Consider the following 16288-nt stretch of genomic DNA (forward strand, 5'->3'; position numbering starts at 1 on the left):
AAACTATCTAGGTAGAGACTGCTCTCTGGGAAGGAGAGTGGATTTTGGAGCCAGAGAGACAGGACAGGCGCCATCCGGAGTATTCTTGGACAGCTTACTTGACTCTCAGAAGACTCCTTTTACCCTTTGAGTCACCTAGCTAACAGCTTTAACACATAAACAACATTTTCTTAAATTCTGTTCCCAAAAGAATGATTTCTGTGAGGTGACACATCAGTCCCACAGCCTGCCCACTTCCAGGAGCTATGATCCAGGCCCAGTATGAGGATCAATCCATTCTGCACTTCTCCTGGTGGAGACGCCACCTAATTTCTTGTGAAACCTGAGCTTCTAGCCCTACGGGAAAGTCCCCTGCTGCACTCCCTGCTTTGCCTTTGGTCTCACGGTTACCCAACAAAGATACGGCAAATTGTTTTCTCTGTGTACTGCTCCATCTAAAGTCAGTCAGAGCCTGTTTACTTTTGAGGAATTTCTTTATTGGAGTTCCGCCTTACCTCACCATGACTATCTGGCTCTTCATGGCCAAGACAGAGTGGGCCCTGAACAAAGTATTCATAACATTTTACAACAGACAATACACACATGGAGTGCATGAAATCTTTACAGTAACACATTCCAAAACAATCAAACATTTAACAGACTATTAAGAAGCATGAATTTCCTCCAATCCCTCAATTATCAATAGCTACTTAGCTTTCTAGCTCTTCCAATAAAATCACTTTCTTAGCATTCCTATTCACAGGAATCCCTGATTCAATTATTTTTGTGTAGGTGCAAATTCATGTCAAAGACGTGTTCCATTAGTTATTTAATGTGCTGAATGTCTGTCTACGGTAGAACCTTGTATTTGTAGCATAATGTGTGAGGTCTTCACTCATCACACTTCATTCACTGAGGTTCATTTGAAATTTTTTAAGTTTTGCCCATTCAACCAGTGTATTACAACATTACAACCGTATCGTCCAATCAACTTATTTTTTTAAATGACTACTTCCTGCTAGATTCATGTCTACACTTTTTACTCTTCCTTCAACAAAATCCAATTTTGTTTCAAAATTTATCATCACCCCTCACAAATTATTCAATTATATCAAATTTATACTTCATGATCACTACTATTAAATAAATTTATGTTCCCTGAAGCCTATCTCTCCCTGAATGTGCCTGTTGGGAGGCTCTCCTTGTATTTTTTCCCACTGACCAATGTATAATTAGGATTCAAAGCTATACCTGAATTTCCCCCATTTCTATTCACAGAATTTACCCAAGTAATGAACTTTCTGTTGGTAACTACATGACCTCTAAGTGAAATCCCTTCCTCATCCATGTGTTTTATGTCCAGAAAGTTCTGCTTATTTTGAAGGTTTTTAAATCACTTTGTCACTTTGATAGGTTTTACCCCCAGTATAAACTATTTTGTGTTCCATAAAGGCTCAACTACCTTGACATTGGAGGCTTCCTTGCTGGCTATAATGAAGATCACACCAAAGAGTACTCATAGTTTCCTTTATGTCAATTACAAGCCATGAACAAAGAGCTCAGATATTCATACATTCATAAGGTTTTTCTTCCATTTGAGTTGAGACTTGGTAAGCTCTGCCTCCTACAGATATGCTCATCTTGGTCCCATCCCGAGCATTCCCTCCCTCGTGAGTTCTCTTCTGTGATATGTCACTGTGACTTCCCATACTTGTCACATTTAAAGATTCCTCTCCAGTATGGGTTCTTTTATGCTTGGTGAGATTTGATCTGATATTAAAAGCCTTCCCACACTCATTACATCGGTATGGCTTCTTTCCAGTGTGGATCCTTTTGTGTTGGTCAAGAACTGATCTGTAATTGAAGGATTTCCCACACTCGCAATTATAGGGCTGCTGCCCACGGTGGACGCTTTTATGGTTAATAAGACTTGAGTGGGAGATGTACGCCTTCCCACACTCATCACATTCATAGGGTTTCTCGCCTGTGTGAATCCTTTTATGCACTGTGAGGCCTGAGCTGTTCCTGAAAGCCTTTCCACACCTATCACATATATAAGGTTTTTCCCCTGTGTGGATCCTCTTGTGTTGAGAAAGGAGTGAACTGTAATTGAAAGATTTCCCACACTCAATACATTTGAAAGGTTTCTCCCCAAGATGGACTCTCTTATGGCTTATAAGAGTTCTGCTTGAGAAAAAAGCTTTTCCACATTCATCACATGTGTAGGGTGTCTTGCCAGGATGGGTACTTTTATGGTTAATAAGGCTTGAGTGTGAGATGTAGGCTTTTCCACACACATCACATTCATAGGGCTTCTCGCCGGTATGGATTCTTTTATGCACTTTAAGGCTTGAGTTGTTTCTGAAGACCTTCTCACACCTGTCGCATTCATAAGGTTTCTCTCTAGTGTGGACCCTCTTGTGTTGAGAAAGGAGTGAGGTGTAATTAAAAGATTTCTCACATACATCACATTTGTAGGGCTTCTCCCCAAGATGAATTTTTTTGTGGTTTATAAGGGTTCGGTATGTGATGAAGGCTTTTTCACACTCGTCACACTTATAGGGCTTTTCCCCAGGGTGTACACTTTTATGATTTATAAGGCTTGAGAGTGAGATGTAGGCTTTCCCACATTCTTCACATTTGTAAGGTCTCTCCCCAGTGTGGATCCGTTTGTGCACTTTAAGGCCTGAATTATTTCTGAAGGCTTTTCCACACTCATCACACCCAAAAGGTTTCTCCCTTGTATGAATCCTTTTATGTTGTTCAAGGGCAGAGCTGTAATTGAAAGATTTCTCACAATAGGTACATTTATAGGGCTTTTCCCCAAGATGGATTCCTTTGTGGTTTTTAAGGCTAGAGCGTGAGATATAGGCTTTCCCACACACGTCACACTTATATGGTTTTTCCCCAGTATGGAGCCTCCTGTGGACCTTTAGGCCTGAATTGTTCCTGAAAGTTTTCCCACACAAATCACACACATAAGGTCTCTCTCCAGTATGAATGGTTTTATGTTGAAGAAGGAGTGAGTTATAGCTGAAGGATTTTCCACACTCCTTACATTCATGAGCTTTCTTCCCAGGGTGAATGCTTTTATGAACTGCGAGGCCCGAGCTATAGCTGAACGCTTTGCCACAGACCTCACACTTGTAAGGTTTCTCTCCCGTGTGGATCCTTTTGTGCACTATAAGGCCTGAGCTGTTCCTGAAGGCCTTCCCACATTCATCACATTCATAAGGTTTCTCTCCAGTGTGGATCACTTTATGCTGAATGAGGAGAGAGCTATAATTAAACGATTTCTCACACTCATCACACTTGTAAGGTTTATCCCCAAAGTGGATGCTTTTATGGTTTAGAAGTGTTCTGCAAGTAATGAAGGCCTTCCCACACTCATCGCATTCATAAGGTTTCTCGCCTGTGTGGATCCTCTTATGGACCCTAAGGCCGGAGCTATTACTGAACGTTTTCCCGCAGATGTCACATTCGTAGGGCTTCTCCCCTGTGTGAATCCTTTTGTGGACTCTGAGACCAGAGCTGTTCCTGAAAGCCTTCCCACACTCACCACATTCATAGGGCTTTTCTCCTGTGTGGATCCTCTTATGCTGGTCCAAAACAGAGCTATAATTGAAGGATTTCCCACACTCATCACACTTACAGTTCTTCTCCCCAGAATGGGTGCTTTTGTGGTTTATAAGGCTGGAGTAGGACATGTAGGCTTTCCCACATTCCTCACACTTATACGGCTTCTCCCCAGTATGGATCCGTTTGTGGACTCGAAGGCTCGAGCTGCTCCGGAAAGTCCCTCCACAGTCATCACACTCATAGCGTTTTTCCCCCGTGTGCATAATTTTATGTTGAACAAGGCGGGAATTATATTTGAACGATTTCCCACACTCATCACATTTGTGTGATTTCTTAACAGCAATGGTTTTCTGCTGTAGACCAGGGTGAGAGGTTCCATTAATGTTCTCCACACATTTGTCTTGTTCACTGCTTATCTGTTCTACAGGGACGGTCTGGTGTATAACATGTTTTGAACTTGGACATAAACTTTTCTCAGATGCCTCGTCTTCCTGTTCTGTCTTTATATTTGCTGTGTTCTTGGCTTTGCCAATCTTTTCCCTGATGCCACTTTTGTCTTCCTTCATTCTTTTTCCTTCAGGATTTTCCAGTTGCTTCTCTACCTTGCTATTCCAATCACAAGTTTCACCAACCTTATATTCCTGTATACGATCCTTGTGAAGACCTTCCACTTTTGGCCACATAGATTCTGCATTTCCAACATTTTCATACTTTTCAGTTGATTTCTCATCCTCAGTGCCCCTCGTCTTCAAATGTGACACTAAACCAAGAAAATGAAAATGATACCTGTTCACTTTGAATGGAGGAAACTGGAAGAATTACATCCAAATTTACTCATTCACTTGACAAATGTTTATTGACTGCATGCTGTGTGATTAAGTATCATTTTTAACTGCAGGGGATACAAGAGGGGACATGCCAAAATTTCTGCCCCTGTGGAGCTAATGTTAAAATGTTAGAGCCCTGGATTTTCAATGGAACAAAGAATTTTTCTATTCTTGTATAACGGTTTAGCATGAGGGCAAGTTGAAATGGGTTGAAATGATGCACAGAACCAAGGACAACACTGATCAGTTTTTGGAAACGATCACCTGGTCATGAAAAAAACAAAGAGAAGAAATCTCTGAATAAGAGGAAACATTAATAAGACAAAAGAGACATAATCAAAATAAGACAAAAATTAATAAGACAAAAGAGACATAATCAGCAGAACTAAAGAGGCAAAGCTAAAAAAAGGGAAGAAATCAGTACCTAAGTGGTGGTAGTGGGGCGATGGTAATGAAAGCATGAAGAAAGTCATGACAGACATGAGAAGGAAAGCAGACTGCAGCTTCCTGGAGTTGGTCTGGCCTCCTGGACTTCGCCTCCAAGGAAAACCTGCTCCCGGGAAGCGGGCAGTCAGGGAGGTAATCCATATGGAAGAGCATGCCCCAGCATGCCAGGCAAAGAGGCTTCCATTCCCACTTCATGAACAAGCTAACTGCAGTCAGAGCATATTGAAGATAAGAAGCTAAGATACAAACCACCAAGCAAAGGAAATACTACCACAGGGTTCAAGTACCCAGCTGCATGACCCTGAGTTATTTAAAGTGTTGTGAACAACACCTACTACTTGGTGAGTTCTATATGCATAATTATTACTGTTTATTATTTGAGGCTGGGTTATTTGATCAGGGTTGGAACCTAGGTATAAAGCACAGGACTCAGGAAAGGTAAACTCCTTCCTAAAACAGATTTTAGGGCTCAGGCGGGGATTCTTTGTTCCCCCTGAAAGAATCCACTTGTTTCTACTACTCTGGGCACAGCGGTCCATGTTGCTTAAATGTGAGGGCTCTACTGGGCAGGCAATAGAATTCCATCACCATCAACAGCAACACGCCTTTTGTCTGTGCTCTGAATCCTGCACATCAGGGCCCATGCTCTATTCATTCCCTTCGGCCTTGGCCCCTCCACCTCTATTCATCCTCAGCCCTCAGGAGAGAAAGATGTTCAAGTTCCTACAGCCATAAAACCAAATCCTCCAAAATAAACATACAAGGGACACCTGGCTGGCTGTCGGTAGAGCATGCGACTCTCGGTCTCAGGGTCGTGAGTTCAAGCCCTATGTTGGGCCTGAAGCCAACTTAAAATTAAAAAAAAAAAATAAACACACAAATTGAGAGAGAGAAACATAAAAGGGCTCTGAGTGGGGACTAGCCACACTGGGGTATTGAAATACACCACGAGGCCTCTATAACTAAAGCAGCATGGTACCAGCGTACAGACAAAAGGAACAGAACAGAAAGTCCAGAAATAATACTAATGACACACAGAAATCAAGCATATGATAAAGATGATAGATCAAATTATTGGGGCAAAGATGGTCTTTAGAATAGTGTTGGAAACAACTATAAAGCCATTCTTTACACCACACTCAAGAATATAACTCCAATGGAGCAGAGCTCTAAATATAAAAACGTGCTGCCATACAAATACTAGAAGAAAACATGAGTGAATGCCTCCTGAGTACAGAAAAAGTTTTCAAACTATGACACACATGCAATAAAAGAGGCTGGATAGGGCGCCTGGGTGGCTCAGTTGGTTGAGCGACTGCCTTCGGCTCAGGTCATGATCCTGGAGTCCCGGGATCGAGTCCCGCATCGGGCTCCCTGCTCGGCGGGGGGTCTGCTTCCCCCTCTGCCCTCTTCCTTCTCATGCTCTCTGTCTCTCATTCTCTCTCTCAAATAAATAAATTAAAATCTTAAAAAAAAAAAAGAGGATGGATAAATTTGACTGTATAAATATAAATTACATGGCAAAAATGCTATAAGCAAAATTGAGAAATGACAAATGAAAAAATATTTGCAACGTGAATCATATATAAGAGCTAATATCCCTTATATAAACATTTTTCAAAAGTTGAAAAACACAGACTAAAATTCCTATAGAAAAATGTGCAAGAGACAGACAATTCACAAAAAGAAATATTAAAATGTCCCTTAAACATGTTTTCAATTCCACCCATAAGAGAAATGCAAGTAAGAACTACACTAAGATACCACTTCTCATCCGTCATATTAAAAGAATGACAACACACTCTGTTGGGGAGGCTGTGGCGGAAACAGGCACTCTCATATACTAACAGGACTGCAGAGTGGCGTGACTCCTGTTAAGGGGCATCTGCCAATGTCTAAGTGAACTGTATGCATTTACACTTCAATCCAGAAATCCCATCTAGGAATTTATACTGAAGATCTATTTCCAACAATACAAAAAAGTATATGTGCACAAAGCTATGCATGGTGGCATTCATTGTAACTAGAGAATCTAGGAAACTACCTGAGTGTCTCAGCATAGAAGACTGGTTAAATAAACTATGGCACATATATGCAATGGAGTACTAACCAAGAATGAGGAACATCTCTATCAATTAATTGAGAGGGAGCAATTTCCAGGATACCATGTAAACAGAAAAAGAACATATATGCTATGCTTTATGTATGAAAGAAAAATAAGAAAACAAACATGTAACTGCTTATCTTTACAGTAATGAGAGAAACCGAAATCAATAAAGGCCCATTACCTGTAAGTGGTGGAGTGGGGAGAACAGAGCAAAGGGATAGGGAAGAGAGACACTCTAAGTATATATTTTTGCATAGTTTTTACTATGGAAGCATAATGTTCTGCATATTCAAAGAATAAAATTAAATCAGTGAGAATTGGAAAAAGGAAAAGCAGCTAAACCACAAAGCAAACAGAAACAAATGAACTCATAGGAAGGGAACAAAAAGAAACAAAGAACTAACCCGTAATTTAGGCATATAATATCACAGAATATGTAACCATATACTATATTCTCTGTCTTGGCAAGGCTGGAGGGTGGCAGGGAAGCCCTGAAAACAACAGAATTTTTAAGCAGCTTTGTTTTCTGCAGAGGTATGGACAAAGTAATTTGAAAGAATTTTAGATGTGTTGAGGGACTGAGTAAATGTGTTGATTTAGTTGCAAGCCAGTGCTCTCCTGGAGAAAGAAACATAAATATGGAATAGGGGAAGGCAAGAGAGAACCCTGTGCGAATTAATCAGAGGTTATCACATGATTTCCTAAATTACGTGTGTGCGTGCACGTCTGTGCATTCACATGTATGTATATTCATGTGTGTGTATATGTACACATATTCCCTAGCTCTCTGCTGAAAAGCTAAGAAGCAAAAAACACCTAAGTAGTAATAAGCACATCCAGCACCCTGTTCTTGGTCTCCCATTGCCTACTAAAAGGAAACAGAGCTCCTCAGAGAAATGGCAGATTCTAGGCTGTGGCAGGATACACACAAGATGAGTTCTTCTCTTTCCTTACCCTTCCACATCCACAAGAGCCCTAAGACCAGCTGATTCTATTACCTCAACAGTTCTCAAGTCCCTACCCCTAATTCTATTCCCACTGCTAAAGGCCTTAGTTTAAGCCTTCCTAAAGTATCCTTCTGAACTTCTGCCATAGTCTTCCTACCTTAAGTTTTGAAAAATGCACACCTGGTCACTCCCAATATCATCTTCCCAGGCTACTTAGTGTGGCACTTGGAGCCTTCTGCATCTAGCCACCTCAAGTGACTTGCTGGACACCAAACGGGCCATGCTAACCCACCCCTCACTGCTACTGCATTCACTGATCCTTGGCCCAGCTGGACCCTTCCCCTGACTTTGATAGGCTAATGCTTCATCCACTTCACACTCTCTGGGATTCCTTGTGTGGCTCTGGACTGGTCTAGTCTGCATGAAATCACAAATATTTCACTGCTTACCCCTCTGACCTAGGCAGACACCAGGAGTCTCCCTGTTTCAGGCGTGCTTAAATTAACCTCTTGTTTGGATGGAGGCACAGTGTACTATGACCCAATGTAGCTCACCCAACCTCTTAATGACTGAACTCAAAGCAAATATAAACGTGCTTCTTCACTGAAAATTGACGGTTTGCGATGAGATTCATATTAATCAATGTTAAGTCTAAGAAAATGTCAGTCAAAACACAGGCAGAGAAGTGCCAAGACATAAAAAGCCAGCAATAGGATAAATGCTGCTGCTATGGTCTGAATGTTTGTGTCCCCTCCTCCCAAATTCATGTTACAATCCTAACCCTCAAAGATTATGGTATTGGGGTGGGGGTGGGGCTATGAGAGGTGCTTAGGTCATGAAAGCAGAATCTTCAAGAATGGGATTAGTGTTCTTATAAAAAAGTCATCACAGAGATTCTTTGGTGCCTTGATCTTGGACTTCCCAGCCTCTAGAACTATAAGAAACAAATTTCTGCTATTTATATACCATCCAGTGTGTATTTCGTTATAGTAGTCCAGATGGACTAAGCATCTGCTAAAATATAAAGACAACCAAGAGTTTCTGACAAAATATTAAGTTATCTTTACAAACAATAACATGTACTCTAGTATCTGTTATCTTTGAGGTTTCATGTTGCCCAAAGAATTTAGATTATGATCCATATCCTGCTTTTTTCCCCCAGGCACTGGGCTGGTCCTGCGGATGTAGAGACAGGTAAGATCTTGTCATCAAGGAGCTGGCAGACTAATAGATCTGCAGGAAATAAAAATCTGGCAAAAAAAAAAAAATAACTAACACATGATAAAAATAGCAGACACAGGACACAGATGAGGGGGGAGAGGGAAGGGACTGACTCTGCTTTGAAGGATTAGGGAAGCTTCAGAAACAGAGTGGTTTCAGCAGAGGGAAGAACAGGTGCAAAGGAACTAGTCTGCACTGCCCTCCGCAGGAGAGGGCGGTGGGCCCAGCTGGACAGGTGGGCAAAGGTAAGGGCTGCACCAGGGTTTGCCCTTCACACTCAGGAGTCCAGACTTGATCCTGCGTTTTAGGCAAAGGAATAGCAAACTCAGATATGCACTTTGGAAGATCACATATTCTTTTAAATCAGGAGTTGGTAACCTCTTCTGCAAAGGGTGAAACAGAAAATATTTTAGGCTTTGTGGGCCATATAGGACTCTGTCACTAACTTTTGTTTGCTTTTAAACATCCTTTTACTTTTATTATTTTTTTTTCTTATTTTTTTAGAGACAGCGAGTACAAGGGGCAGAGGGAGAGGGAGAGAATCTTAAGCAGGCTCCACGCCCAGCATGAGCCCGACATGGGGCTCGATCTCACAACCTTGAGATCATAACCTGAGCGGAAATCAAGAGTTGGTCACTCAGTCAACTGAGCTACCCAGGGCCCCTTAAACATCCTTTTAAAAATGTAAAAACAATTCTTAGCTTGCAGGTCATACAAAAACAGACTGCAGGCCCAGTAGTTTGCCAACCTTTGATAGATAATATCAAAGAGTCAGAATTAATTTCGGATGGTGTGATAATGGCACTATGGCTATATTAGAAGTGTCTTTTCTTTTTTGGTAGACTAAAGTATGCTAGGATGAAATGGCATGATGTCTGAAATTTCCTTCAAAATACTTTAATAAAGGGGGGCCTGGGTGGCTTAGTTAAGCATTGCCTTAGGCTCAGGTCACGATCACAGGGTTCCTGGATTGAGCCCCACGTCAGGCTCCCTGCTCAGCGAGGAGTCTGCTTCTCCCTCTCCCTCTGCCTCTCCCCCTGGCTCATGTTCCCTGGCATGCTCTCTGTCAAATAAATAAATAAATAACATCTTTTAAAAAATTTTAAATACTTTAATAAAGAAAAAATAAAAAGGGAAAGGTGAGACAAATGTAGCAGAACCATGATAATTACTGAACCTGAGCTATGGGTGTATGGAGTTCACTGTACTATTTTACTTTCCTGTGTGTTTAAATTTTTTCATAATAAAAAAATAAAAGAAAAAAGGATCACTCATACTAGTTGCAGTGGATTAATGAATGGAGAAGAGAACTCAGTCATAGAGTCTGGAGGAGATTATTATAAGCCAATCAAGAAGACTGATGTGCCCTACAAAAATACCAACAGCATTTTTCAGAGATCCAGAACAAACAATCCTAAAATTCGTATGGAACCAGGAAAGATCCTGAAAAAACAAAGCAACCTTAAAAAAGAAAAGCAAAGCTGGAGGCATCACAGTTCCAGACTTCAAGGTACATTGAAAAGCTCTGATGAACAAAACAGTATGGTACTGGCACAAAAACAGACACATAGACCAATGGAACACAATACAAAACTCAGAAATGAACCCACAATTATATGGGTCAATTAATCTTTGACAAAGCAGGAAAGAATATCCAATGGAAAAAAGACAGTCTCTTCAACAAATGGTATTGGGAAAACTAGCCAGCAACAAGCAAAATAATGAAACTGGACCACTTTCTTACACCACACACAAAAATAAATTAAAAATGGATGGGGCGCCTGGGTGGCTCAGGTGGTTAAGCATCTGACTCTTGATTTTGGCTCAGGTCATGATCTCAGGGTCATGAGATGGAGCCCCATGTCAGGCTCCCCACTCAGCGGGGAGTCTGCTTGAGATTCTCCCTCCCTCTGCCCCTCCCTGCACTTGCATGTGCACTCTTTCTTGATCTCTAAAATAAATAAATCTTTTTTAAAAATGGATAAAAGACCTAAACATGAGACACGAAACCATAAAAGTCCTAGATGAGAACAAACAAAGTAACTTCTTTGACATCGGCCAGAGCAACTTCTCTCTCAATACGTCTCCTGAGGCAAGGGAAACAAAAGCAAAAAGAAACTATTGGGACTTCATCAAAATGAAAAGCTTCTGCACGGGACGGAAATAATCAACAAAACTAAAAGGCAACCTACAGAATGAAAGATGTTTGCAAATGGCATATTTGATAAAGAGTTAGTATCCAAAATATATAAAGAACTTATAAAACTCAACACCCAAAAAACAAATAATCCAATTAAAAAATGGGAAGAGATAAACAGACATTTTTCCAAAGGAGACATACAGATGGCCAACAGACACATGAAAAAATGCTCAACATCACCCATTATCAGGGAAACACAAGTCAACAGTACAAGGAGATACCACCTCATACCTGTCAGAATGGCTAAAACTGGGGCGCCTGGGTGGCTCAGTCGTTAAGCGTCTGCCTTCGGCTCAGGTCATGATCCCAGGGTCCTGGGATCGAGCCCCGCATCAGGCTCCCTACTCAGCGGGAAGCCTGCTTCTCCCTCCCCCACTCCTCCTGCTTGTGTTCCCTCTCTCACTGTGTCTCTATCAAATAAATAAATAAAATCTTAAAAAAAAAAAAAAAGAATGGCTAAAATTAACAATACAAGAAACAACAGGTGTTGGTGAGGATGCAGAGAAAGGGGATCCCTCTTGCACTGTTGGTGGGAATGCAAGCTGGTGCAGCCACTCTGGAAAAGTGTGGAGGTTCCTCAAAAAGTGAAAAACAGAGCTACCATACGACCCAGCAATTGCACCACTGGGTATTTAACCAAAGCACAGTGATTTGAAGGGGCATATGCACCCCAATGTTTACAGTAGCATCATTTACCACAGCTAAGTTATAGAAACAGCTCAAGTGTCTGTTGACTGATGAACAGATAAAGAAGTGGTGTAGATGTATATACAATAGAATATTACTCAGCCATCAAAAAGAATGAAATCTTGCCATTTGCAAGGACATTGAGCTAAAGTATTATGCTAAGCGAAATAAGTCAGAGAAAGACAAATAGCCGTATGATTTCACTCATAAGTGGAATTTAAGAAACAAAACAAATGAGTAAAGGGGATAAAAAAGAGAGAGAGAGACGCAAACCAAAAAACAGACTCTTAACTCCAGAGGACAAACTGATGTTACCAGAGGGGAAGTGGCTGATGTGTTGGCTAAGTCATATATCCCCCACGACACAAGAGAATAATCACTCTAAAAGCACAACCCCTGCATAGAGCAGGCTGGAAAGGTTTAATTTCTTAAAAGTTCTACAAGCTGGATGGGAAACTGCCCTCTAACTCCTCTCTAGCTGTCAGCAGGAAGCACGACCCAACAGCCAGCTTTAGACCCACTCCTTCCAAATTACGCATGTCCCACAACCTCTGGACACCTCTGTACTTGTTGCTCATACTCTACTACCAATGCCCCAAAAAGCCCGTGTACAGAGTGAGAACCTGCCCCTAATTCTTGCTGTCCTTGCCCCCGGAGTCAGGAGCCACTTCTCAAGAGCCTGGACAACTCACAAGAGAACTGTGGCTCGCTCTGGCCAAAAAGTCCTGCCTATTAACAGGCTGCAACAAGCAACACATCTGCAGCTGCTCTGATTTCCAGATTACCTAACCCAACGTTCCACAAGTCAACCGGCCATCGAGTGGGACACCTGGATTCTGTACCCTAAGTTCTTGGATACTGTATTTAACTGGAAATGACCAGAGAAAGAAGAAGGAAAAACAAGGCATGTGAGCACAAAACGCTTACCAATTCAGAAGAAAGAATACCCAGGAGGTTGGAGAATGAGACAGACGAAAGATGGGACCAAGAAGTGAGAGAGTGAAACACAGGTGAAAAGAGAATATGGTGTGTGCTTTAGTTATTACTGCGTTTAGTTATGAATAAACTACAAATGGTTAACATGAGTTGGTGCTATTCCTTAAAAGCGGAAGTAAGGATTAAAGGTGATTTTTCCTTAAAGTAAAAAATGAAACGGAACAGTCTCGTACCTGGTAGCGGTGAAGAGATTTCTAGCCATCCTGGGGGAAAAGGTAAGCAAAGGAGATTCTGAGAGGGAGGCCGAGAGGTTTTCTGAAGCTAGGGGCAGACAACGGCCGGAAGGGAGTCGGCAACAGTTAGGTCATTAGGCTAGCACACGGCCCAGCATCATGAGCACGAGACCCAGGAGAGAAAACTACGTGGTTTTACTTGTCCTTCAAACACTCTGCAGGAGCCGTTATAATGATTCGGCATATTTAACATTTACCAGACACCGGCTGAGTTAAGGTAAAACAAAATTATTTTGGTGGATCCGTCCTGGAAAGACACTCGCTAACACATGCCCCGGGAGAAGAGTCACTGAGTGCACCCTGCTGCAGCAACAGAAGACTGGAAACACCCCAAATGGCTCTGAACAGACCTAAAAAAGTAAGGCGCACTCAAAGCGCCCGAACGGCAGCCAACCCGACGCCACAGCGCGGCTGTTTGTTGGAGCGCTCGTGCGCTGATGCTCCCCGACACACGGCAGGGGAACGCAGCCCGGGCACAGCACTCCGGGGAGCCCCGCGGCCCGCGGGAAGGGGAACCAGGCCCGCTCCCGCCTGCCGGCGTCCGCACCAGGAGGCCGACGGCCACCCCCACCTAACCGGGCGTGGGAAGGGGACCGGGCGGGGAGCAAACCTGCTCACTGGCATCCGCTCGTAGTCTAGACCCCCGAACCACACGAACGTTAAACTACCAGCGAGCATGCTTAAAAACTTACTAACAACACCAAACCCTCGCGCCTTCGGAGGGACAACAGCCCGGTGGCCGCCCGGTCAAACGTCGGGAGCAGGCTGCGCACCGAGCGCCGGCCCCGCCCGCCACCCTTCGCGTCCCCCCCCCCCGGCCGGTCACCCCGGCTTTGGGAGCCGGGCACGCCGCTCCCGCCCGGTCCGCACACGGGTGAGTTTCCCCAGGGCGGGGGCCTGGAAGCGGCCGCCCGGGGCTCCCCCGCACCTGCGGCAGGAGCCTCTCAGCACCCTCCGCCAACCGTGGGGGGAAGGGAGTGGCGGGGGGCTGGGGGATCGAACCGGTCACCCCGGGGTCCCTCTGACGCCCCCAATCACTCTCAGGGCCTAGGGCCACACTGCACTGCGGGCGGCACCCCGACGGTGTTACTGCCGAGCGCTCTGGTCCGGGGCTCCCCTCCCGCCCGCTCGGACGGCCGGAGCCGGGCCCCAGAGACGCCGCCGTGCCGCAGGGGCACGCCCCGCACCCCCAGGCCGGCCTGACGTCCTCCCGCCGCTCCACTCCCCGGGACGTGCCGCCTGGGGTGCGCAGGGCAGCGGGGACGCTTCCCCCACCTATCCCGCCCGAGACCCGAGGGGCAGCCGCGACCCCGCCGCTTAGGGAAGGGCGTGGCAGGCGAGGGCCGGGGGCGGGAGCGCGGGCAGCCGCGGACTCACGTACTGGCTGTGGCGGCGCCCCGTGAGCCCGGCCGCCGGAGGGACAAAAGCGCGGCCGGCCCGGCCGGAAGGGCCCGCGCCGGCTCGGGGGCACTTCCGAGTCCTCTCTGGGACGCCGGAGGACGGACTCGATGGTCCCTCCCCGTCCGGGCACGTGACCCGTGCTGCGCTCGGAGGGCGTGGGCGGGGAGCGAGGCTGGTTTGTGTGCGGCGTACCCGGTCCGTGCCTTGTGTCGGGCGTGGGGCGCAGCCGGGGAAGTGCGGGGAGGCTTTAGGTTTTCGGGGAGTTTTATTCGGGGTGGGGCTGAGGGTAAGGCAAATGAGTGGCTGGGTAAACAGCGAACGACCTACGTACCTGAACACAGAGCCCCTTACAGAATGAGGCCGCGGGGGCGCCCCCGGGAGGAGGCGGAGCGCGGGGGGCCCCTCCGAGAGCTCGGCCCGGGGCAGGCGCGGCGGCCGGAGAGCCCCGGGCCGCGGAGGGCGCCCGGAGAGGAGCCCGGGCTGCAGGGGCGCCGCGCGGGGCGGGAGCGCCCCGGGACCAGGCTGCACCCCCCGCCCGGAAGGACTTTAAAACTGATCCTCTTTGAATGAAATAACATCTAGATGTTTTTCCTCTGAAGTCTGAGTAATTGCAAAGGACATATTTTGGCACGCTGTGAATGCTGCCGTTTAAAAAAACAAAACCGCTGATTTCAGACGTATACAACGGACTCTGAATCCACGACGATTTAATACTCTCATTCGCTTTTAACAGAAAAATTTTACATCGTTTCAGATTTTTCCTTGAACCTATCTTTTTTATTTTATGTCCCTCACAGGATTTCTGTCTTAACCTAAAATATTTTCATTCTCACTGAATGTTAACCTAATGTAAAACAGTTTAATGCCTTAAATTTTATTGTTTAGCATACATCTCTGTAATGAAATCAGAAGTTTACTTTTTTTTCCTCACTCAAATGTTAATTGTTTTCTGGATTATTAGCAAAATTACGTATATTGCTAAATTTTAATATCAGTTCTTAGACAAAAGTTGAAATGTTCGGAAGCAAACTTTTAATAAGGAACATTTTAAAAAACAAGTTAGGCAAAGTGCTTGGATGAATGTCACTTCTAGCTGGAGTGAGCTCATGTTCAGCATCAATTCTGTCTAATTTTCATTTTTTATACACGTAGGTGCAAGGTAAATAGAGGGGGTTTCCTTGTAGCAATGGGTTCTTGATCACATTTGGCTCCATGCCAGAACTCCACGCCTCTCAGAGTGAGTCTGAGCCAATATGATGTGTGTTGTGTGTTAGAGGAGACCAAGACAGCTGGGAGACCCTAAGAAGGAGCGGAGACCCGGCCCTTTCTCAAGCCATGCAGTTTTAGGCAAAAGCACATGCAGGGATTGAAGTTTGGGAGTGGATTCCCCTAGAGCTACCCCAACAGGTACCCTGGCCGGTATGTACCCATACAGAGCCCTTCAAATGGGACTCGCGTAGCTGAGGATCTGTTTGTGTGTTTGTTTTAGATTTTATTTTATTTTTTTATTTAAGAGAGAAGGACAGAGATAGAGCATGAGCAGGGAGGAGAGGGAGACGCAGGCTCCCTGCTGAGCAGGCAAGCCGAGGTGGAGCTGGATCCCAGGACACTGGGATCATGAGCTGAGCAGAAGGCAGATGATTAACCAGCTGAGCCACCCAGGT

At 44.7% G+C, this 16288-nt stretch overlaps 1 protein-coding gene across 1 annotated transcript; it reads right to left on the reverse strand.

Annotated features, from left to right (window-relative positions):
* Positions 1–390: 390 nt before the first annotated feature.
* On the reverse strand, positions 391–14647 carry ZFP62 (ZFP62 zinc finger protein). The gene is made up of 2 exons (XM_021690959.1): positions 14605–14647; positions 391–4318 (listed from the first exon to the last, which is right to left on the reverse strand). Coding segments are annotated over exons 1-2 (2781 nt in total). The 5' UTR covers positions 14606–14647; the 3' UTR covers positions 391–1538.
* Positions 14648–16288: the final 1641 nt, after the last annotated feature.

The sequence above is a fragment of the Neomonachus schauinslandi genome, chromosome 7 (assembly GCF_002201575.2).
Source record: "Neomonachus schauinslandi chromosome 7, ASM220157v2, whole genome shotgun sequence".
Classification (NCBI taxonomy): domain Eukaryota; kingdom Metazoa; phylum Chordata; class Mammalia; order Carnivora; family Phocidae; genus Neomonachus; species Neomonachus schauinslandi.